At 65.0% G+C, this 23,843-nt stretch overlaps 1 protein-coding gene across 1 annotated transcript in view; it reads right to left on the reverse strand.

Annotated features, from left to right (window-relative positions):
- Positions 1 to 21,165, reverse strand: part of TTYH3 (tweety family member 3) — a 31,950-nt gene extending 10,785 nt beyond the window's left edge. Inside the window, exons 1-9 of the mRNA XM_078074247.1 lie at positions 20,837 to 21,165; positions 6,815 to 6,984; positions 6,489 to 6,600; positions 6,135 to 6,355; positions 5,790 to 5,885; positions 4,559 to 4,631; positions 4,212 to 4,287; positions 2,153 to 2,208; positions 1,436 to 1,528 (exon numbers count right to left, since the gene is read on the reverse strand). Of these exons, the coding sequence (XP_077930373.1) occupies positions 1,436 to 1,528; positions 2,153 to 2,208; positions 4,212 to 4,287; positions 4,559 to 4,631; positions 5,790 to 5,885; positions 6,135 to 6,355; positions 6,489 to 6,600; positions 6,815 to 6,984; positions 20,837 to 20,959 (1,020 nt within the window). The 5' untranslated portion in view covers positions 20,960 to 21,165. The remainder of the gene's footprint in view (positions 1 to 1,435; positions 1,529 to 2,152; positions 2,209 to 4,211; positions 4,288 to 4,558; positions 4,632 to 5,789; positions 5,886 to 6,134; positions 6,356 to 6,488; positions 6,601 to 6,814; positions 6,985 to 20,836) is intronic.
- Positions 21,166 to 23,843: the final 2,678 nt, after the last annotated feature.

The raw sequence follows: 23,843 nt of genomic DNA on the forward strand, positions 1-23,843 counted from the left end.
GACTCTTGAGGACAGGAGTACACAGGGGAAAGTGGGACCCACGAATGCCTGTCAAAACAGGAGAGACAGCAAATACCCACGTAGCTCCTGACGGGGGCCTGGTCCTCTGAGAAATCTTACCTTAAGGAACAGTGAAAGGGAAAATTTTCATGATATTTTAAGTGACAAAACGTTACCCAAACGCTCTGTATAGAGCAAGCCCGGTCCTGTAGCGTGTGCGTGTGCACATGTGCGTGTGTGTGTACACGGGACCTCTCCCCACATCGCGGCCCCGGAGAGATGACCTCAAGAAACTCTTCGGGGCTGAGGGGGCTGCCTCTAGACCGGCCGCCGGACCCAACACCGCGTTACGTGGCGCATGTTCGAAGAGCGCCCCGGGATTCTGAAGCGGATCCCAGGGTAACATAACTCACCAACAGGGGCTGAATTGGGTCCCCCCCCAAATTCATATGTTGCATTCCTAACCCTAAATACCTCAGAATGGGGCTGTATTTGTTGGCGGGGCCTTTCAGGAGGTAATTAAGGCAAGAGGAAGTCACGAGGCGGGGGGCCCATCCCACGGGACTGGCGTCCTGTAAGAGGAGGGGGTCGGGGCCACAGACAGGCCCAGGGGGACGACCACACGAGGACACGGGGAGAACACATGGGGAGACCTACATGCCACGGACAGAGGCCTCAGGAGATGCCAGCCCAGCCCACGCCTGGCCTCCATCACGGTCACTTCCAGCCTCTGGCGCGCGAGGGAGTGAGTCCCTGCTAAGTGCCCCCAGTATGCGGAGCTCCGCTGTGGCGGCCCCGGCTACCTCCCCACTCACTCGCAAAATACCCAGCGCAGCTCTGGCCCAAACAGAAATAATAACAGGAAGTAACTTTAATATGCGTGTTTACGTGTCCATCTTTTTTTTAACTCAAATTTTGCGAACAGCTTGTTACAGAAGGTCCAGCTGGTCACGAGAGGAGCCTGAGCCCAGCTGCGCACGGACGGCCCCCCGCGCTCTGCGGTGGTGCGCGCACGGGCAGGGCCCCCGCAGGCTGACCCCCCCCCAGGACGCTGGGCTTCATCAGGAGCGCGGTAACAGACGTGTGGGCGGAATGCTCAGGCCCCAGAACACCGCAGGGGAAAAGCCGCCGCCCCCCCAGTTCCTGCAACACCCCCAAGGGTGGGGGGCAGACCTTACTTTGTTACTACATCTGTCCCCATTTTCCCTTTTTATTTTTTTAATTTGAAGAGTTTATATTACTTTTACAATAAAGAGCAGGATTATTTTTAGAAACCTACCCCAAGCCCCCAGGGCAATGAAGGGCGAGCGGAGGGGAGGAGAAGCCTCTCCGTAAAGGGTGGGAGAGAGGGGTGGACCCCCGGCAGGGTCCCGCCAGGAGGCCGCCTGAGCTGGGGGCGCCGGGGTGGGCATGGCTCACCGTGTGGCCCACTCACCTTGGTGGCCGGGGACTCCCGGGGGACCGTCTTCAGCAGCTCGGCCACCACGTCCTGCATCTCCACCAGCGCCTTGTGGCTGCCAGACAGCTTCTGCTCCACAGACAGGCTGGCTGATTCCAGCCGGGGCGGCCCCCTCCCCCACCCCACGCACACCCAGCTCAGGCGGGCCCGGGGCCCTGGGGGCGCCCTCGGGGAAGCTGCTCCCTGGTCCCCGCGAGGCTGCCCGCACGCGCAGAGGTGAGACAGATTGCGAAAGCACGGTGACCTCAAAGGGGTAGTTCTCCAGGAGCCCTGAGGGCCGTGCAATCGTGTGCACGACAGGCAGTGGGCCAAGGCGTTTCCCTCCAAACCCCACCACGACACGTGCCCAGTTATTCCACAGCGGGCCCGGACCCCTCCCGCGGTGAGGCATCCCTGGGCCCCTGCGCGCCTGCCAGGCGGCTGGCTCTGCCCTGCAGGGTGGCCACGGGCAACCCAAGAACTGAAAGGAATCCCAGGTATTTGGGCGGCATTAAGCAGTCCACCCCGAAAGACTCGCACCGAGGGCACCAGGGCGCGAACCCCAGGGGCGGTTGGTGATGTCAACATGGCATTCATCCAGCTGTCCCCCAACAGCTCCTCGGGTCCCAGGGTCTAATGACGTCTGAGAGGGGCCGCGGGGCTGCAGACATCGGGGCTGCGGCCTCCCAGGGGCAGGAGTAGCCCAGCACTCACCTGCTGGAAGGGGTTGGCGGCACGGGGCGAGCAGGCCAGGTAGTACTGCAGGATGTCTGCAGAGAGAGGTCCCGGGAGCTGCGGGAGGTCTGCCGCGTGCGGGTGTGCACGCACGTGTGTGCTTACGCGCATCCGCGTGTGCGTGTGTGTGCACGCGTCTGTATGTTGTACCTGTGTGTGCTCGAGCACGTGTGCGAGGACATGTGGCCTGCAGTGAGCCCAGGGCCAGGGCCCAGACCCTTCTGCTCCAAGCAGGGTCCTTGCAGCACGCACGATCGCCTCTTGGGGCGCAGCCCTGTTCCTCCCCTCCCCCCGGGGCAGCAGACGGGGCACGGGGGTGGGCAAGGAGTCAGAAGAGCCGCAGGGATGCATCTGCTCCTGGCTCACTGGGGCAGGATAACAGTTCTTAGGCTGGAGCAGCACCCCCCAAAGGAGGGGACACGGCCTGGGTGTGGCAGCTGGGGGGGGCCAGGACTCAGGTGGCCTGCCTGTCTACTCCCCATAAACACGTGTGTCGATTTGGCGTCCAACATTTGAAGATGGGGGTTCACTTACAATTCTGATTCTGAAAACCCCAAGAGACCCGAGCCTGGCTGGAGCTGAGGGGGAGCTCAGACCCTGTCTGCCTGGCCCCATGTCCACGAGGCCCTCCGGCCCGCAGGCCCGCTCGCCAGGGTCAGGGCCCTAAACCTGAAGCAGCGACACCGGCTTTGGAGTCCCAGGCCACCCTTCTGGGGGCCCCCGAGGCCTGGGGCAAGAGCTGGTACACACGTCGGGCCTGCGCTTCCACCCAGCTTACGGGAAACCCAGTTCACTTTGGCCACTTGTAAATGGAGCCAGCACGCCGGCCTTGGCACTGGCTGGCCCTGGGAGGGGTGGCCTGTGGCTCACAGGCAGGGGCTCACGCTCCCTTGAGGCTGGGGGCCGCTCGCGCTTGCTAAGGACCCAAGAGTCCTGAGCAGTGAGGACCTGGGGAGGCCGCGGGGCAGACAACCCTCCCTCCTGGGGGCTCCTCGGGCTTCGGTGGAACTTGTTCCTTCAACCAGAGAAGCTAAAAACCAGCCCACATGCTCACCCCTGTGGCTTTCTCAGGCAAAGAGGGAAGACGGTCCCATGAGACCAGCATCTTAAGGCCACTTACAACAGCCCCCTACCCTACTCTCAAGGAACCCGCAGCACTCGCAGCAGGGCAAACCCACGAGCTTGGCTGCACCCGAGCCCGAGTCCCATATGCATCTGCCTCCTGCGACGGCCAACGTGCACCACACCGCGGGCTCCCAACCCCAGACCTGCTCCCCACCCACCCCACTCGGTCCAGGGCTCCTGAGACCACAGCGGCTCAGGCAGAGAGCAGAGTCCTCGGTTTCTCCCTCCCTACACCCTGCTTCTCCAGGAGCCCCGTCCTGCTGCCTCGCAGCACGTCCCCATCCACCTCTCACCCCGCTGGCTCAAGGCACTCCATCTCCTGCCTGGAGGGACGCCTCCCTGCCTTCCTGCTTGACCTCCTTGTCGCTCCAACAGCTTTGAAAGAAGCTTTGAAAAGGCTATCCAATCGTAGACCATGTCTCTTCAGGGCTTCCAACTCTCCAACGGATCGCCCAGAATTAAGCCCAAATTCCTGCCCTCAACCTGCCCTGCTGGCCTCCCCACCCTCTCCTCTCCCAACTAATCTATTTTCTGCCTCACAAACATATCAAGTTTGTCTCTGCCTCAGGACCTTTGCACAAGACACACAGCCTTCTGTGGTTCAATTTTAATGCCACCTCCTCAGCAAGCCACTGTCTGCTCTGAAGCAGTCTGTCACCACTTGCCCACCCCCCCGTCACCTGCCTCCACCCTCACCCCACCCCCATCATGGGCCTCACACAGCACCTGTCCTCATTCTCAGCACCCCCCACTCACAGAAGGTGTTCCTAATCACTCACTAGCTTCCTGATCTGCGTGGGTCCTGCCTCCCCCAGACTGAGGGCCCACGAGGGAGGGGATGCTTGGCCTCGCTCAGTTGGGTCTCCCTAGCCTGGCCACGGGGGTGCCGGCTCAGACACAGCTGCAGACTCACCCCCACTCAGCACCGAGTGCTCCTCCACCATCCTGGTCACGTAAGTGTCGGGGTCCACACAGAAGTCACTGGAGCCCTGGGGGGAGGTGCAGGCAAGGAAGAGAGGGTGACCAAGCTAGGTCCCCCATCCTTCAGCTCTCGTGGATAGAGCCTGAGCCCCAGGTCTGCTCTCGGCTCCAGAAGATAAAATATGAATGTGGGGAGGCACTGACTTGCTGTGTGCCCACGGAAAGGTCCCCACTCCTCGTGGAACCTTGGTGTCCCAGGGGAGAGGCATGTGACATCCCCTGCCCCCTCCCCATGCCTCACCCAACAGACCGGGATCACACATCCTCTCTACCACTCACCACAGACACGGCCAGCTCCAAGCCCAGTGCGCCCCAGCTGATGACCAGGGCCAGGACCCCCAGTAGGCAGACCCTTGGGGCAAAAGAAAGCCAATCAGCACCCCCCAAAGGCTGGGGTGGCTGCAGGCCAGACGGCCAGGGCCCCGGGGAACATCTGGGGTGTGCCCACACAAGGGCTATGACTCCTACTTAGCTAGAGCCACCTGAAGGCCGGGCACGGACAGACAGACCTCCCTCCCAGCTGGGGCGGGCCGGGGTGCAGCTCATAGTAGGGCCGGGGGTGGGGGGCTGGTCTTCCTGCTCCCCCCTCCCCCTAGCAGACAACGGGTCTTGGCCTTTGCCCGGCTCTCCACAGTGTGGCCAGAGGGACCTGTCAGCCTGGGCCAGAACCCGCGGGGCCCAAACCCTGCAGGGCGCTGTCTCGGACCACCCGGCAGGGTTCTGGCTGGCCCCTGCCTCACCTGAAGCCTGACCTCACCTGCCTCCCCGTTCCCTGCAGTCCAGCCACCCCAGCCTCCCCGCTGCTCCTCACACTCCCCACTGCAGCCATGTGCTGGCGCTCAGATGTCCCTGGGTCCCTCGGGTCTCTGCTCCAGTCTCCCCTCCCCGCCAGGCCTCCTGGTGGGGCATGCGCACTGCAGACTGCCCTGCCCACCCCCTGCTCTCCCTTTCCCCGCAGCACTGTCACCCACAGCGTCTGGCCCGCGTGGGGGCAGGATACAGCTGTTCAACTGTCCCGGGGCGGGGGAAGGGGGACAGCTCACCACTACCCTACAGAAGAGCTATCCCCGTCTTCATCTTTGAGATTAGGAGATGAAGTATCATGTCAGTGGGCCACCCACCCAAGGCGGCCGGCTGAGTGAGCGGCACAGCGGGGGTCTGAACCCAGACTGCCTCCAGGCCAAGGACAGAGCCTCCAGCTTGACCTTCTGGTGTCCCCACGACTAGCTGACCCGCACAGGTCCTCAGGTGTCCCTGGGTTAGTGTGTGGACTCAAGGGGGAGGAGCCCAGCAGGAACCAAGGACCGCCAGGGCAGATGAGCACACCACTGGGGGCACAGGCCAAGGGTGCAGGAGGGCCAGAGTGGGGCCCTACCATGGGGAGCCCACCCTTGGGCAGACCAGTGTCTAGACGCACAGATGGGGGAGGGAGAGCAGGGCTGATTCAGAAGATGGTGCTGTGGGTGCCCCCCTGCCGTCCCCCCCTTGTCCCTCAGGCCCACAGACTCACCCAACCAGAATGCCCTTGGAGCTACGGATGAGGCCGACCAGCACCAGCAGGCAGATGGCCACGTCAAGGAGCAGCAGGCCCAGGTAGCCCAGCCACCTGTGGGCACACAGAGGGTGTGAGTGGCCCCCAGGACGGGAGCGGTGCTCAGGCAGGGCCCAGCGGACCAGAGGCACATCCAGGGGCACTTCTGGAATACGGGGACCACAGGGGCTGGCATCAGCCTTCTTGTGAAAGAGGTCCTGGGGAACTCGGCCCCTCCCACCCCTAAAACCTCAGCCCCCCAGGCCCTGCGGCCTGAGCCCATGGAGGACGACCCCTAACACGGGCTCCAGGGGCCAGCCGCACCTGTACCAGTCGTAGAGGTCCACCTGCTCCGCCAGCACCTCGAGCGACACGGCGGGGTTCCTCCAGAACGGGATGGCGGCCGTGTAGCCCAGCAGCGTCTGGAGAAGGCCCTGCAGCCGCTGGACTGCGCGCAGGGGCTCGGGCCGCGCGGCCAGCTGCCGCTCCAGGCTCTGCAGGCTGGGCTCCGCCGAGCGGTTCAGAGCGGCCGCCGTGTCCCACACCTGCGCCGGGCCGGGGGCCGGTGAGCCCGGGCACAGGCCCGCTCCCAGCACATGCCCACCCCTCGGGCACACACGCAGACACTGGGTTTAGGAGCAGGGACAGAGCCCCCCTCCCCATCGGACGGCCACTCACGCGGTCCTGGACCCCTGCCACTGTGCGGTTGGCGTGGCGGAGCGAGTAGGTGGCCCGATGGATGCCGTCACTGGTCTCCCCGTTGCCATAGAACCCCACGGCGATGCCGGCGCTGGGACGGGGGCGGGAGGGCGGCCTGTGAGGGCGCGGTCGGGCCCCTCGGCGGCCCGCCGGGAGCCCCGGCCTGGCCCTGCCCCGCCTGGCCCCGCCCCGGCCCGCCCGGCCCCGGCCCGCCCGGCCCCGGCCCGCCCGGCCCCGCCCCGGCCCGCCCGGCCCCGCCCTGCCCCGCCCCGCCCGGCCCCGCCCCGGCCCCGCCCCGCGCTCACCTGCAGACCAGCGTGGCGATGATGACGCACCAGGCGGTGCAGCAGCAGTCGGCGTCCAGGTGCTCCTCGCTCTTGCGCCGGCGGCAGCACAGCCAGAAGGAGTAGAAGAGCAGGAAGAGCAGGTCCAGGGCGAGGCAGGCCAGCGCGGAGGCCCCCAGCAGCAGCAGCGCCTGCGGGAGGCGGGGAGGCGGCGCTGGACGTGCGGGCGCGCGCCCGGCCCTGCGGCACCTGTGAGGCCACGCCCCGGCGCGCTCCCGCTGGGCCGGCCTCCAGCTCTGGGCACACCTGGGTGCTCGCCTGCGACGCCCAGACTCCCGTCCTTAACCCCGCACTAGCCACCAGGACCGCGCCTAAGCCGCACTCGGAGGGGCCGGGTGCGCAGGGCCGGCACAGCTGCTGATGGCCCCGTGGCCGAGGAACACCCCTAATCTCCAGGAGCCCGTTTTCTCTTTTGTGAAAAGGGGGCCGCGCCCTCCCAGAAGAGGCTGGTGGGGAGTCTCAGCGAAGCCACCCTGCCGTCGGGCCAGGCACACAGCAGCGCCCTCCCCCTCAGCGTGGACTCTGCTCCGGACCTGGCTGCCTCTGCGAGGCCCCGGGCCCTGGGCAGCCAGAAGGGCCCCGAATTCTCCAGCCACATCCCAGGAGTCACCAGGGTGGAGGAAGTGCCCGCTGCAGCCCCCTCCTGGCACCGAGGTCGGCACCCCCCAGGGGAAGTGGTTGACTTGATCCAGCAGGGACACCCACTGTGGGCCGGGCCTCCATCTGTTGGAACACAGGCCAGCCCTGCCTCCCCTGGGCGCCACGCTCTCCCTATCGCCTGGCCCAGGGCGTCGCCTCCGTTTCACTGGTAAAGAAACTGGCTTCAGAGAAGATATGGAGGAAGGACCCATGTGCCCACATCATGGCCCCTCTGGGACCTCTGCCACGTCCTGTGTTGGGGTGGGGGTGGTGGCCTGACCTTGTGCCCCACATGGGGGTGGTGGTAAGTGCCACGCAGAAGGCCCAACACACAGTGGCACCCACCCCACGGGGACCATCAGATTTGTGGTGTGGCCGCTGGGCACCCACAGCTGCCCTCCCAGGCACTGCCGCAGAGACGCCGGGCCTCGGGGACCTGGAAACGCCCTCCCTCCCCATGTCTGAACGCTCAGCAGTGTGGCTGTCCCTGGAGTACCCTGGGGGGTGGAACGCCCACCTGCCCCCCCCACCCGCAGGGCCCCCTTGGGAAGAGAGGCTCAGCCACAGAGGCCCTGGGACCCTACCTCGCAGCCCTGGCCCCCAGCACCCGTCTCCCAGGAGATGGCTGCCAGGCAGCAGAGGCAGGATGGCACTCCCTGCCCCCCCAGAGCCCGCTGGTCCCGGAGGTCTCCCACCAGGCCCACCATCCCTGGCCAGCCCCCCACACCCGAGGTGGAGCTCTTCCACCTCCCGCCTGACCAGGGCCTGCACCTCCAGCCATGCTTCAAAGCAACATCGGTGCCCTGGGGACTGAGGAGTCAGGCGGCACCACAAGGCACAGGGTGGGGGCCCATCTTGGGGAATACCGGGGTGGCACCGTGAAGCTGCAGTCACAGGCCACGGCCATGCCCCGCAGGCTGCCCCCGGCTGCCATCTGGGGCTGGCGCCCTCCATTCCTCCTTCAGGCCGGGGGTGCAGCCGCCCGCCGCCCCTGCACTGGCAGGAAGCCTGATGGGCCCTGGCCGCCCCTGCGCACGCGCTGGCGGGGGGAGGGGAGCTGGCCTCGGGCCACCTCCTCAGCCCAAGGCTCCCGGAGGCCAGGGCGCTCATGTCACAGAGGGTAGGTGCTCCCAGGACCCAGGCCGCAGGCAGGGGTCTCCAGGCCGGAATCGGGTGTGTCATGGGGCCAAGGGCCAGTCAGGGAGGCGTGTCATGGGGCCAAGGGCCAGTCAGGGAGGGGGCTCGCCTTGCCGGTCCTGGGATCAGGACCGCCCTCACCCCGCCCAGCACCGGACGCCAGTGAACAGTAGAGCGCTTGCAACAGCACGGTCTTACGGGTTCCCTGGGTCTGCCTCACACACACGGGCCGGACATTGACCCAAGGTGCCACAGGCCCTGCCCGCCCCCCCCCCCACCTCGTTGGGCAGAGGCAAAGGGCAGAACACAACACGGCCCCTGGGGCCATGGCTCGCTCGGGACATCTGCGCTGACACGGCCAAGGCCGCCCTCCAGCCCCCAGTCACCATGTCCTGACAACGGCCACCTGGGCTCCTCCCCTCCCCCTCCCCCTCAGAGACCACACCACACCCAGATCGAGCCCCCCTTAAGGCCCTGCTGACCGTGGTGCCCATGGTTCTAACAGCCTTCCCTCGGCCCCGGCTGGAGCAGGCACACCCTGCCACCGCCTCTCCTGCCCGTACCCCCCCCCCATGGAGAACAGGGCGGGCTCGGAGCGGGTGTTCAAATCCGCACATGGACGCACATCCTCCTGAGCTGGGGGAGCCGGGGCCAGAGGCACAGGGCCCGAGAGCCCACCCAGCCCCTCACAGTGACGACAGGCCCAGTCGCTGCGTCGGGGTGTCAGGATCACACACTCCCATTTGCCAGATGGGAAAACTGAGGCAAGAGAAGCACCACCGGCCAAGCGGGTCCCTCACACCTGGAGCCAGGCGGGGCTCACCGCGCCTTTGGGAGCCGAGGCAGGTGACAGGCCCCGCAGGTCCCCGACAGATATTGCTCGCAGCCCCCGGAGCTGCCGGGCTGGTGGGGGGGGGCGGCGCCTGCTGGACGCGAGTTGGACCACGCAAACCGAGACAGCAGGACGGGAGCGCACCGGGACAAGTCTGTGGGTTGACCGTGGCCAGGCACCTCCCTGAGCCGGCTTGTCCTTGTCCCGAAGGTCAGGGAGGGGCGCTGCACCCCTACGGGCAGGAGTCACACCTATACCCTTCTTGAGTCCTCTCCCACAGCTTTGATTTGGTTTGTTTTGTTGTTGTGGGTCTCCTGCGGTTTTCTTTTTTTGAAAACCACACACTTGTACTAACTTTATAATTAAAATGCAGAACCAGAAACCTGTTGGTAGCTCTTTCCAGCTGAGCGTGGGAGGCCCCCTGGTCTGAGCCCAGCTCTGCCACGTGAGCGTTCCCGTGCAGTCGGGCCCTGCTGCTCTCTGCACCCCATTTTCACCTTTGTGAGGTGATGTGAGTGTCCCCCGGCCCCCGGGCTATCCTGCAGGAGAAGGCCCCTGGCAGCCGAATTGGGCCCCTCTCAGTCTATGGCGTGGTCACACAGGCCCTGCTGCTGCCCAGTCCCCCAGGAGCCACAGTGGAGGAGAGGGACACCCTGGCTGGCTGCCAGGAGGCCCAGAACTGCCTGCAGCTAGACAGAGGTACGAGGGAGGGGTGCTCCCCCCGCCCCCCCAGCCACCCTAAAACTCAGGCCCACGTGGGGCGGTCCAGCGTGCTGGGAACCAAAGCACCAAGGTTCTAACGCTGCTCAGCCTGGCTCAAAGACGTGACCGTGAGTCAGTGACTTCAACCTCCATGCCTCAGTTTCCCCACCTATAGGGGGAGACAGGAACCTCTGTCTCCTGGCCGGGGACTGTGAGGACCTCAGGAGCCAGTCTCTGCAGACACTCAGAACAGCACCTCCACGGGGGTCCCCCAGGAAAGGTCAGGGTCCCGAGGGCTGCTGCCCAGTGGGCTGCACGGGGGCAGAAAGCGGACACCTTGGCCGCTGGGGCGGGGGGGGCGGTCCAGGACAAGCTGAGCAGGTCCACATCTATACCCACACGTGCACTCCCGCACCCATGCGTTCCCAGACGTCCACACCCATATTCACACTCACACGTGCACATGAGCGCTCACCCTGTGATCTCCCCAGCAGCCTGTGGCTGGAGCTCCTGGGGGTCGTGGGCAGGGAGGGGGGTCCCAAGCACCTGGGTGTTGGGCCACCTGCTGTGACTGGGAAGAGGGGAAGGCCGCCTCACACACGGCCACCTGCCTGGGGACAGAGCCGCCACGGCCACAGGCTCGGAGGACACCACTCCCATCCCAGCCCTGCCTCACGGCGCCCAGTCAAGGAGCAGGGGCTAGGGGAGGACCACTGCCCAGGGAGCCCCAGGGCCAGGCTTGACGGTGATCATGTGTCCTGGGGCTCAGAGCTGGGTGCCAAGGGGGTAAGTTACTTTGCAGAGGCTTCCCTGGAGGCAATGACAGGCAGAAGCCCAGGTGCCCCTTGCCACCCCCACATCACCCCTATAACCCTGCCCACTGGGAGCCAGGCGTCCACACACCCAGGGTGCCACCTCGTCCCCTGCTGGTCTGTCTGCCCAGCTCCAGGAAGCCCCCTGACCAGGAGAGTGGGGTCTGTCTGCCCACACCTTCCCCGGGGAGTGCTGGAAAGGCCTCCTGAGCTCATCAATTTAGCAGGGGTGGTGTCCCCTCTGGCACTCTGCCCTGGCCCCCCGGCTCCCCACCCCAAGGTCTGAGTGGCTGGGAGCTTTGTCTCTGGCAGGACGGCGGGCTCCGGGGCCCGGACCACCACAGCTCCCCTCAGCCCCAGGGCAGGTGCCAGCACCCTCCCGGTTCACACAGGGGGGCTCGGCGGCGGTGGGGAGGGTGGAGGTTCAGCCCATCACGGCGAAGCTGCAGAGCCTGTCGCCAGCTGGGTGCCCGAGCCGGGCACGGGGACGCCCAGCGTGATCTCTGGCCCCGTCTCCTCTTCGGCTGGCGTCCCCGTGGCAGCCCCGCCTCCCCTGGCCAGGGGCTGGTGTCCCCTTCACTTCCCCCGGGCCCGTTCAGAAAGAGAATGGGAAATGTTTGATCAGCATCTGGGCTCTGACCAAATGGAATTTTCCGTCTGTGATGGAAGTGATGTCAGCGCTCGGTCAGGCGAGGGGAGATGCTCGGGCCTGGATCCTGACCACTGGCCACGGTGCCGGCTGCCGGCCACCTGAAGAAGCGCTGAGAGCACGCTGGGCTCTGTGAGGGGGCCTGCAGCGGGGCCCCGTGTGGCCGTCCTGCCCCTCCAGCTCATTTCTCAGCCCTGGACCACCCCACCCTCCCAAGGCCCCTGCAGCCCCTGCCAGAGCACGGCCCCGCCTTGGCCTGTGCCCACACACTCTCCTGTGAGCCCTAAGGCCCCCCAGAGCCCCCATCCACTCTGGAAAACACCCCATGAGCCAGAGCTTGGGATCTAGAGCCTCCCCCGGCCCAGGTCTGAGGTCTGCCGAGGGACCCAAGACCCCGGCCTCGGCAGGCGAGCAGGGGGCAAGACGGGCCCAGGGAAGCAGCTGTTTTCCGTGTGAGCCTAAGCTGGTTCCCTGCACGGGGTCGGGGGGATCCCTGGCTCAGCCCCAGGCTTGCTGGCAGTCGGGGTACTGGGAGCCCCAACTAGCCCTGGGAGGGGAGGGCCCTCAGTGTGCCACCAAACCTTACTAAGAGCTTTGCAGCAGGAAGCTCGGCCCCATCCATGGATGGAGACCACAGTGTGAGGGGCTCAAGACTACGAGCCCGTCCCTTCGACACCCCACCACTGGCCTAGACACGGCCTGTCAGTGGCCGGGCCTCTGCACCCCACCCACTCACAGCATCAGGCTCAGCTCCAGGGCAGGCCACACTGATGTGCCCAAGGCCACCAGACCCGGGTAGCCACACAGGACCCCGGCCGCAGCCACATGCAAGCCTGCGCGGAAGCACACCACATGTGGACCACACGTCGGGACCCCCAATGGACCGTCTCCCCACACACCCCCCTCCCTGGAGAGGAGCCTCTGTGCCTGAGGTCCCCCCACTGCCCATGGCATGAGAGGGGCCGGCAAAGCTCCAAAGCCCTCAGAGGTGGGTGCCCCTGCAGAAGGCCGTGGTTGGCAGGCCTGCCCCTCAGCTCGCCCCCACTCCTCCCTGCATCATCCCTCCCTTCGAGGCAGCTCGTCCAGCAGCAAAGGGCGAAGCTCCAAAGAGAAGGCAAGTCCAAATTCCTCCAGGGGCCCGGGACCCCACTGCCCCACACCCCAACATCCTCATGTTGGTCACCCCTGCCTCACTGGGGTGGGGAGGCCCTTGGTCCGGGGCCAGCCTGAGACCAAGCACATCAGCACGTGCGGCGTCCAGATTCAGCACCAGGCCTGACATGGGGCCCCGCGGGGCGGGCGTCTCCCAGGACCCCGGCAGTGCAGGCCCCGCAGTCTTGGAGGCCCTGGGAGCCAGGCAGACGACCAGGGGTGCAGTAACACCTGTCAGAGAGCACCAGCAGGGCACCATGGGAGGTAGGGCCCAGGCCCGGCAGGGGATCCAGGCTGCCCACCTGTGTCCCGAGGGGCGCTGGTGGATAGGGTGGGGGCAGACAGGTGCGGTGGGAGGGGAGCAGCATGCCCCTCCACTGCTTCCTGGGGCGGGGGGACGTCCTACCCCAGCCCCAGAATGGCCAAGGGCCTTCCTCCAGAGGAAGAGACCGGGTTAGGGTATCCAGGAGGCTGGCGGGATTCCAGACCCCAGGGCACCATCTAGGAACGCACACATGTGTCGGCTGGAGCCCTGGGGCTGGGCCGGGCCGTGGCCCTAGCTCCTCTGTCTGGGGTGCCTCGCCGGGAAGGGCTCCCAGCACACGGGGCTGCCCGTTCCCCGAGGGCTGGCTCTCGGCCTCAGCAGCCACAGTGGCCCAGCCGCACACACAGCCTCGCTGGTCCCCGACCACCTGGGGAGGGGGCGGCACCCCCCTTCCAGGCCAGGGGCCTGCGGCCAGAAGGGACACGGAGGCCCCTACACGTAGGTGCCGCAGGAAGCAGGGTCTGAGCCCACACAGGCCTCCCGAGGAAAGCCCCGGAAAAGGCCCGCCTCACCTCCCGGGCCAGGCTGCGTGGGTGCCGAGGGCCCTGGCCGTGCGGCGGAGCTGGGCGCCGGGCTGGCTGTTCGGCCCGCAGCCCCCCACCCCTCTAACACACTTGGCTGCAGCTCCCAGATGCCGACCAGAAATTAAAAACAGATTTTCCACTGAGCTGGGCTTGGGTTTCACGAATTCCATGACGGTGAGCTCGTGGCCATCCTGGAGAACGCGCAGCCAGAGCCCGGCCAAGCAGGAGCCCAGAAGGGGCCCAGCTGTCTGTCCGAGTCCCCCCACGCTGAAGTCTGAGACCCGGAGCACCAGGCCGCGCATGGACACGCAGCAGCTGCGCCCCGATGTCCCCATGGGGTACACACCACACTCGCCCTTGTCCTCCAGGAACCACGGGGACAGAGGCGTGGCGAGGCCGGACCTGGGCGGAAGGCCCCGAGGAAGCTCTGGCGGGTCATGTCCCAACCCAGCCCCCGCCCACTGCCCTCCGGGTGCCCGTGCCACACAGGCTCACGGAGTGAACGGTCACACGAGAGCATGGCACAGGGGCTGCCCTCCCCACGACGAGGGTGTCTATTTTGGGCCTGGTGCTCTAACACATTTCCCAGCATGACACCCAGAAAAGTCCTCCGCTCCTCCCCAGGCTTGTCTGTAAGCACCTCTCCACTGGCCACCCCTAGAGACCCAGGCCACAGGCCTCACAAACAGCCCGGAGCCACCAGACATCACTGGGCTGGCCCGAGCCCAGTCCCAGGACATACATCAACCAGGGAGATAGGGCTCAGGGGGCGCAGCCTGACCCCAGACTCGGGGGCCAGGGCTGGACCACACAGCAGAACTTCCGTAGCAGCCCTCACGATAGTCAGGAACCCAGCGGAGTGCACGGGGCCAGAGCGGACAGAACTGGGCGGGGGCCACCGTGGGCCGGTACCCTCCTCAGAGGAAGAAGGCAGCGGCCACTCGGGCTGTGCACAAGCCGGCCTTACCCCACGCCCTCGGCCAGTAGGGACAGGCCCGACCGCTGCGGGTGCCTGTGGGACAAAACAGAGCCCCTGTGGTTGACACCTACCCCTCATAGCCCACCTGCCTCTCCTGTGGGGACCCCGGGCTCAGCCAGCTTCCTCTGGGGAGTGGAAGGGGCCTGCCAACTGAGGCCCGAGGGGGGGCCCCCACGTGCGGGTTTGTGCGTGTGCACGAGCCCATCTGGGCACCTAACAACCCAACCCTTGGGCAGGGGGCAGTGGAAAGGGAGTCTCACGAGGGGCCCCACACAGCCGCCCTCCCACAACCCACCCGCCACCTGCAGACCCTGGCGCAGCCTGGGCCCTCTACCTGGTCCTGCTCCGGGGGGCACACCCCATACCCAGGCGCCTTCTCTGCAGCCTTCCTCCTGCCCCTGATATTGGCCTGGAGGCCTGGCCTTGACTGAGGCCCACCGAAGTCCTCACGGCCCCATCCAGAGCATGAAGCAGACTCGCTGCCTTGGCAGATGTGCGCCATGGACCCCCCAGGAGCCCTGCTGGGCAGGTGGCAGACCCGATTCGGGGGGCATGTGCCGTCCCATCTCTGGCAGGGACCCCAGGGCAGGCCCCGGCATTCATGGGCCCCTCCTTAGGACCTTAGCTCGGGGCGCCCTCTGGACGGTGGCCCCCACCAATGACAGTGTGAGCAGCTCCTGCTCTGGACGACCAGGCCCAGCGTGGCCCATCAGAGCCCCACCACACCGAGCTGCGGGGCCTGTCTGTGGGTCTGAGTCCTCACCCTCCCCAGACCACGAGGAGCTCCGCAGAGCCATGCGAGGGCCGTGTGCGTGTCCTGGCCCAGCGCAGGGCTAAGGGCAGGCACTCCTGGGGCTCTGCCACACCCATCACCAGCCCGGTCACATGCCCCAATCCCGGGGAGGGGGTCACATGGGGGCACTTCCCATATCTGTGACCCAGTCCCTGGGCTGCAGATTCGGTTCCTCTTCCCCAGTCAAAGACTCAGCAGAGCTGCCTGGGGGAGGGGGCCCGGTCCTGACACCCGCTGCGCTCCCCAGAACCAGCTGGGGGGCCCAGGAAGTCTCTGCATGGGGGCTGTGTCCATGGAAAGGGGGGGGTGACAGGCTGGACCAGGAGCCACCAAGCCAGCGGCCTGGACTCTGCTCCTAGAGTGGCCACGACGCCCACCCCGAGGGCCACTGTGTGGCCGCCCAGAGAAACGCTGGGAAAAAGAACAGCAGGGGCCCCTCTGGCAGCGCAACTGTGGCCCGGGCTAAGAGCCACAGCGCAGCCTGCCCAAAGCCTGCCCGAGAGCCCCTGGCCGGGGCCAAGCAGCTCGTGTCCCTTCCTGCACGTCCCTGCGCAGAGCAGTGCAGCGCTGGGGACACGGCTCCTCACCACATCCCCAGACCCCTGAAAACCAGGCATAAGGATGGGGCCCGATGATGCTGACCCCACACCAATGCCAAGTTTCCCATGACCTCCCCACCCACACCGCCACCAAGGTGTAGACCTGGTTACACAGGTAACCAGAGGCCACGCCCCCCCAACCCCCCCAAAGGAAACAGTCAATCTGTTCCACAGGGGCTACCCTGTCCCCCCACCCCTGCATCCCCATCGTCCAGCTCCTCAGCTCTGTCCTTGCACGGGGTACTCCCGAAGCTTCCGCCCACTCCTCAGTGAGCTCTGTCCCATTCGGTGTGTTTCTGTCACTTGCAGCCTCAGCATCCTATTACCATGGGACGCTGGCCAAGCATCAAGAACCAAGGGCCAACAATAGGGTCCAAAAGGCAGTGACAATAAGGATGCACGGTGTGAATGTAGTTTTAAGTGACAGCCACCCCACAAGATTCTGCACGGACAGAATCCAGCCAGAGGGGCTTTTTGGTTTTTTTTCATGCTTTTTCCTATTTTCCAAATGTCCCATGAATGTTTATTATTTTTGTAAATGGGAAGACAGGTGACACACACTTTTCTGAACCTCCGGATGAGTGAGGAGGGTGAGGACAGGGCCAGCCCACCCACAGGGCACGGCCGCTATGCCACCACCAGCCTGCAGGCCGGTACGCGGCTGACCTTGCTTGAGTCTGTGGTCGTAGCTAGGAGACCACTGGCCCCCGATGGTCATAGGACCCAGAGCTCAAAATGCCCTCTAAGCAGCCACCAGATCTGGGTTCACACACCTCCGGGCACAGAGTGCTCACTACCTCCCAAGGCAGGACATTCAGACTCCCTTATTTGGGGCTGAGGCTCAGGCTTCTCTCTGCCTCAGGGCCTTTGCATGTGCTCTTCCTGGTGCCAGGAACTGTCTTCCCCAAGGTCTTTGCGTGGCTACTTCAGTCTTATCTTTAGGGTCTCAGCGGAAACATCCCAGCACTCAGAGTTCCAACGGGAAACAGGCCCCACACGCTGAGCAAACCTGAGGCAAATGCTACCATCTGACCTGGAAAGTGAGCCAGTGTGCCCACTTAATGCCAGGCTCCAAGCAAGTCCCAGCCCTCTGGACGTTCACAGCCTAGCTGACACCCTCCATGGCAGGCCAGGTAGCACCTCCTCCAGGAAGCCTTCCCTGACCACCGAGCTCCTAAAAGCCCTGTCCTGATGCCCCCAGCACTTCAGAGCTTCCAGCCCACCCCCACCAACCCCGAACTGGCAGAGAGAACAAGCAAGAACAAGAGAGGCTAAGGGCAAAGGGAGTGAAGTTGACTTCTGTCTCAGGACACAGGGGTGTGGAGACGCTTGGGACGGGGAGTCATGAGGGCTGGTGGTGACTGATGGGGCAGACACCCTAAGGGAAGCCCAGAGAGATGGCTGGTCGCACCCAAGGTCACACAAATAGGAAGCAACAGAGCTGGTGCCCAGGCCCCCACTCTCCAGCCTGAAGAGAAGGCTCCGGGACCCCTGCCCGAAGCCAGGACAGGCCCTACCATCACCACAGAGCAGGCTGGCCTCAGGCCACATGAGGCCCCCAGACGTGGGGCCCAGCCGGCTCCGCTCAGCCGTGACAGCCACTAGGGAGTCTCCTCCTTCCTCTGGGCCTGCAATCCTCCTACTGCCCCCCAGAAGTGAGAGTCCCCACCCACTGAGCCACCCCTGGTGCGGGGAGCTCTGGGCCCAGCCCCAGGGGAACCAGATCAGCAGCCCCTCCTGCCAGGCAGATGGGGGGTGGGGTAACACAGAGCAAACTCCAGAAGCTTCTCTGCCTCCCTCCAGTATCTGCCTACCCACAGATCCCATCAGCCCCCACACAAACCACAGTGGCACCCTCCCTGTAATCTGTCCATTCAGCAAACATCACGGGCCCCCAAGAGATGGATGCAAAGGCCATGGGGCCCCTCCTCCCCAGGATGGAAGCCTTGGGAACATGGGAACCTGAGACCCTCAGCCCCAAGAGAAATGCCATCCTTGCTCCTGCAGAGGCTCCAAAGCCCCCAGTGGAGGACCAGCCAGGGCTCTGGGAGCCCTCAGAATCACCCTGCGTGGGCTCCTTGCCCCTGCAGGGGGCCGGCAGAGGGGGACCCCAGAGGCCCCCACCCTCCCACGACTGACTCTGGCTCCTTCCATCTACTCATTATGTGATTCTGAGCCAATCCCCTCTCTAAACTTCAGTTTGCTAATCTGTACATTGGAGACAATCATCCTCATCTCCCAGGCTTGTGTGAGAAAGGGCTGGTGAGAGACAGCCCCACACAGTGTCCCAAAACGGCCTAGCTCATGGGGTTTTCCAGTGGATTTTACCAGGGCTCCCAGCAGTGGATGGTGGGGGCAGGAAATAGCAAAGGCTGGTCTCCTCATGCCACACCCACCTCCTCTTCCCTGGACCGAGGCCCCACTTGTCCCCTGGGTAGTCCAGAAGGCAGAAGCCCTCCTCCCCAGCTGGACCCAGCCCACACGGGGGGTGGGGGACTGCCAGATCCTGTAGCCCAGGTGGGGGCCGGCATAACAGGCTCCCAGGCCAAGAGGGGGTGCCTGGGTCAGGAGGATGAGGGCTCCACCACCCACCAGCAGGAAATGGGAATGGGAACAGCTGCCCCCCATCCACGGCGAGGAGTACTCCACCAGGGGAGGCAGGAAGGGGCTGCAGGCCGTGGCCCGCACTGACCCCCTGCCCAGCCACGCAGGAAAGGAGCTCTGTTGCAGCCAAAAACAGAGCAGGGGCACAGGGCCCTCGCACCCCCACCGCGACCACACAGAAGTGTGCCAGCCCAGATTTCGGGATGCGACAATGAAGGACCAGAGAGCTCAAGTGCTCACCCAGAAGCACCAGCACGGGAGGGCAGGGGCAGGATGTACGTCCAGGCCTGGCTCATTCTACAGCCCCCAGCCAGGAGCGGAGGCGGCGGGGGAAGGAGACAGGCTGGTTTCCACGCCGTGAATTATTCAGCGGCTAATTCTGCTCGGCAGAGAGGAGGCAGGAGAGTGAGTCAGAGCCCTCCCACAGCGGAGGAGGGAACAGTGCTCACAGAAGCTGGGGGCAGACACCAGGGACCTCTCAGGGGCACAGGGCCCTGCAGGGGGTCAGGCTGAGCTGGGGGGGGCAGCCACCATTCTGGAAGCCTCCACAGGCTGTAGGCATCGGCCCCTCACTCACTCCCACAACGTGTCCCAGGAGCCCCAGAGGGCAGGAGGGGCAAGCAGCCGGTCCAACTGAGGTTGGCAGCATGGCAGGTGCAGCCCGCAGGCCAGCAGGCCAGCTCTGTGCGGATCCCAGACACCCCAGGTGGCCCCAGGGGCAGCCGCAGAGCCTCCCAACTGATAATTGGCAGAGAACTTCCTAAAGTAAAGCACGGCCCCTGGCCTGCGGGTGCCAGGGGACGGACATGACAGAGCCATGACATATGGAAGACCCCGGGGAGCACAGAAGGGTGCTGTTCCCACACTGGTCAGCACCCCAAGGCTGGGCTTCTAGAACGTGGGCGTCAAGTTTTATAAAAATCTTGCCGTCTCTGGGCATGCCTGGGCCAATCCCTGGCCCCCTTCTAGTCTGCTTGGAAACAGATCAGCAGGGCCGGGGGAGCAGGCCCCAGGTGAGCACTGAGGCTCGGGGGGTGGGCGCCCATGGTGCCCTCACTCTCTGCTTCCGGTTCTCATCCTCTAGATTAAAGGGCGACCAGGGAAGACAGAGTTCTACATAGGCGAGGTGTGATCATGTCCACGGAATCCTGGATTCCCAGGCCATCTTGACAAGCAAGGCCGTTCCTTTCCACCCGGGGCTCTGCAATGAACACTGGAGAGAAAGAACCCCAGGGGTGTTCCGGGTGACCAGGCATCCCAGTCATGGGGCTTCTGGAATCCGGATCCCCAGGCAGGAAGGAAATGCCCACAGCCTGGTCCCCTGGCCCTGCACTCAAATGACAGTGGCTCAGTGAGGGGGGTAGTGCTTGGGCTTGGCATGACCCCAGGCCTTGGGTTCTACTGGGAGAGCCTGGCCTGTTGGGGAGAAGGCTGCAAAGGCTCCCACTGCCCCCCACTCTGCCCAGGCTCAGCCCCTTTCCAGCCTCCCTGACAGAGGCCCACCTCGGGTTCCTGTGGCCAGGCCTCCCTTCCTCAGGGGCTCCTGGCAGGCCAGGTGTCACCACATCACACACTGCACTGTGTGCGTCCCCACAGCCTGGCCACCCAGCAGGGGGTCACTGCCGCCCAGAGACGGCTGGCATCTGCCCAGCTCACTCACCCACCAAAATCTTGGCAGGGCATGGGATTCCCCAGCTTGGGGGGAGGGGAAGAGGGCCAGGAATCCCCTCCCGGCTGCACCCAGTGCTCTCAGGTATCAGCTTGGTCTCAGAGCCCGGGGCTCCTCTGGGCTGGGGGCTGTGCAGGGCCCCAGGTCAGGGCTGCCCCAGGTGCTGGGCAGGGGCCTGGGCTGGAGCTGACAGCTGGCAGAGGGGGCTCCATGGAGGGAAGCGAGGAGGCTGCACATGACCCCAGAAAGGAGGGCCTAAGTGACACCAGAGAAGGAGGCTAGAATCTGCAGGAGGGCCGTGGACCCCCGATGCAGGATGGGGGTCTTTAGACGCTCACGGAGGGGAGCCCCAGGACGCAGGAGGAAACCCTGGAGAAGAAAGGGAGCTGTGACTCACAAGAAGGCAGAGGCTGTGACCCTCCAGGAGGACGGGGGCGACGGCGACCCTGGGGGAGGGGGACCCCCGAGACCCTCGATTAGGGAGGGGGGTTTCGGGAGTCTTCAGACCTTCGAAAGGAGGGGCCGCGACCCAGGGCCCTGACCCCCGACCCGGAGGGGCCGCGTCACCTGCTGGTAGTCGGTGTCCTCGGGCCGGAACTGGCTGCTGGTGGTCTCCCAGCGCAGATCGAAGTGGGGCAGCCGGTGCAGGAGGTTCACCCACCAGGGCGCCGCGTAGCTGACCCCGGCCATGGCGGGCTGGCCGCCTCGGGCGCGTGCCGCCGCGGGGCTCCCTCGCTGGCCAGGGGGCGAGGGGTTCAGGGGTCCGCCAACCCCCGCCTGGCCGCCCGCATTGCCCGCGCGCTCCTGGGCCCGGCCCGGCCCGGCTCGGCCCGGCTCGGCTGCACTCGGCTCCGCTCGGCCGCCCGCGCCCGCCGCCTCTTTGTTCGCCGCCGCCGCCGCCGCCGCCGCCGCCGCCTCCTCGCTCCCCCGCCCGCCGCCCGCCGCCCCGCCCTCGCGCCGCCATTGGTCCGCCGCCCGCGGGCCCCCCCCCCGCCGCCCGCCCCGCCCCCCACCGCCATTGGCCCGCCGACCGCCGGCCCTGCCCCTCTGTCCGCCGGCCCGCCTCCCGCTGGCCCCGCCCCCCCGCGCGCCCGCCCGCCGGCCCCGCCCCCGGTCCCGCCATTGGCTCGCTGGATGAGGCTCCGCCCACCAGGGGGCCCCTTCCCGCGGCCGAGGGGCGCCCGGCGGGGAAGGCGGGGTGGACGTGGGGCCGCCGTCTCTCCACCCGCAGGTGGGGGCGGGGGCTGCAACCCTGGCAGCACGTCCACTCGCCTAGCCGTGCTTCCCCGGGCGCTCGCTCGTTGGCTCGACCATCGCACGTTCCTTGAGCTTCTGCGGGGCTCGGCCTGGAGGGGCTGGGCCGGCCTCCCCAGCACGCAGCCTGTGTAGCCGCAAGCCTGTCTGTCAACTAACGACGGTCTGGACTCACAGCCGGACTTGGTCACCGATGGCTGTGTGATCTTGAGCAAGTTACATGTGCTCTCTGTTCATCAATGCCCCTGTCTGTGAAAGGGAAGTACAATGAATGTAAGTGCTCAGGACATCAAAGCGTGACCCAGTAGAGCGTGTAAGGGGGTGGACGCTAGATCCAGTCCCTGCCTGGCCACCCCTTTGGGGAAGGTGGCCTCTTCTGTTAAGACCCAAGAGAAACACAGTGCTCTGTCCTGGCCTCCTTGAGCCTGGAAGTTAAGGCAACGGCCTGGGAGGGCCCAGCGTGGACTTTGGAGCCACATAGCTGCACTTCCTAATAGGCATCATGCTTATTAAAGTCGAGCTGGGAGCCCCAGAACAGAGGAGGCTGGAAATGCTCTAAGTACTTGGCCCAGCTCGCCCGTCTCTCTGCACCCCAGGGCAGTAGGTTCATATCCTCTTGGCTCTGGCTAGTCACCACCCTGCGGCATTATTTCTGGGCCTCTTGCATTCAGAGAAACAGGTCCCTCCCTACACCTGGGACTTTGCCACCTGCTTTGGTCTGGCTCAGCCAGCTCTGTGGGCAGACAGGCCCCTTCTGGCGGGCTGGGCCGGGCTTTTGCAGACACCGGGCAGTGGCTTCCCAAAAGGCCTGTCCCTCTGCTCACCTGATTGCCCTGACTTGTCTGTTTTCTTGTAATAAAGCTGGGTGGCCTCACTCAGCCTCCGGCAAAGGCCCGTGGGTATAGGAGAGGCCTTTGCAAAACTGTGGTTTCTACCCTGGGGATTATTTAGATACCACCCCGTTGGGGAATAACGGCCTGGCAGGAAGAGAGAGGTCATATTCTCCATCCCTAAAGTGCATAGTTTCTGATTATTAGCAGCAGGTCACACAGCCACAGACCCCCTGCTTCACCCCAACTCCCATGCCCCCAACACCAATGTGGCAGGCCTACCAGGGTGCCCCTGGAGAGGCATGGGATCTATGAGCTCTTTTCCGTGTTTCTAGAAGCCTCCAAATATTGTGCATTTTCCACTGATAAGGCCAGAAATCCTGACCCAAACATAGGAAATGATAACTCAGCTGTACTGAGTTGGCTTGTGTGCCCCCCTCCAAAAAAGATATGTCCCTGTCCTAACTCCTGGTGCCTGGGGACCGTTGCAAATGTGATCAAGTTTTGAGGTCATACCAGATTAAGGAGGGCCCCAGTGCAATGGCGGTGTCTTCATAAGAAGAGGGGATTTGGACACGTCGGCTAGGAGATACAGAGACACGGGGAGACACCATATGAAGACAGGGGCAGAGATGGGGTTCCTGCAGCCCGGCACCCAGAAGGGCAAAGGGGAAAGAGAGAATACTGGGTGGGGGGGAAGTGCACAGGAAGGCCTGTCCCCACCCCACCCTCCGTTGGCCTGGTGGCACTGGCTCGAGTGACAGTGGTATTTCCTGCCTGTCCTAGGTGACTGTGGCCAGACCCTGGCCCCACTCTACAGATGGAGAAACTGAGGCCCAGGGCCCACCCTTGCTCTGGAGGCATGAGAATCACCACCCAACCAGGGAACAAAATCCAGCCTTGTGCTGTTGGCCATAAACGGAATGACCTGAAGGAGGGCCCGAGCGGGCCTAGAGGTCAGAGAGGACTCAGTCTGCTACTCGGGGCACTGACCAGGGTACCAAGGGACATACTTTGAGTGACTCAGCAGTGACTCAGGAGAAGGCAGCGGATGAGGAAACAGCTAGTCGTCCCCCAGCTAGGGAAACAGCTGGGGCATCCCAGGGGGGTGATAAGCCGCTGGGGCATCCCATCCCCTCTACCATGGGGACCTGGGGCCGGGAGCCCCGAAGGCCTCAGCACGGCCGGTCCGTGAAGGCGAGGATAGCTGGCAGTCCCCAGCTGAGCAGCCCTGAGCCAGGCGCCCCTGGAGCGTCTACACCCACCGTGTCCTCCGGCCCTCGGCCAGGTGCCCTCATCACAGAGGGGGGAAGGGGGGGAGGGAGGGGTTTCAAGGCTCAGAAATGAAGACACTATTCCTCATCCACACAGTCAGGTGGGAGACAGATGAGCCCCAGTGTCCTGTATTTGAAACTGGATTAACACCCGTCGCATGTCCTGCGGAGGTGACATGGGGGAGGCCGTGTCTGGAGACCGCAGCAGGAGCCGGA

This window comes from Halichoerus grypus, chromosome 6, assembly GCF_964656455.1.
Source record: "Halichoerus grypus chromosome 6, mHalGry1.hap1.1, whole genome shotgun sequence".
NCBI lineage: Eukaryota > Metazoa > Chordata > Mammalia > Carnivora > Phocidae > Halichoerus > Halichoerus grypus.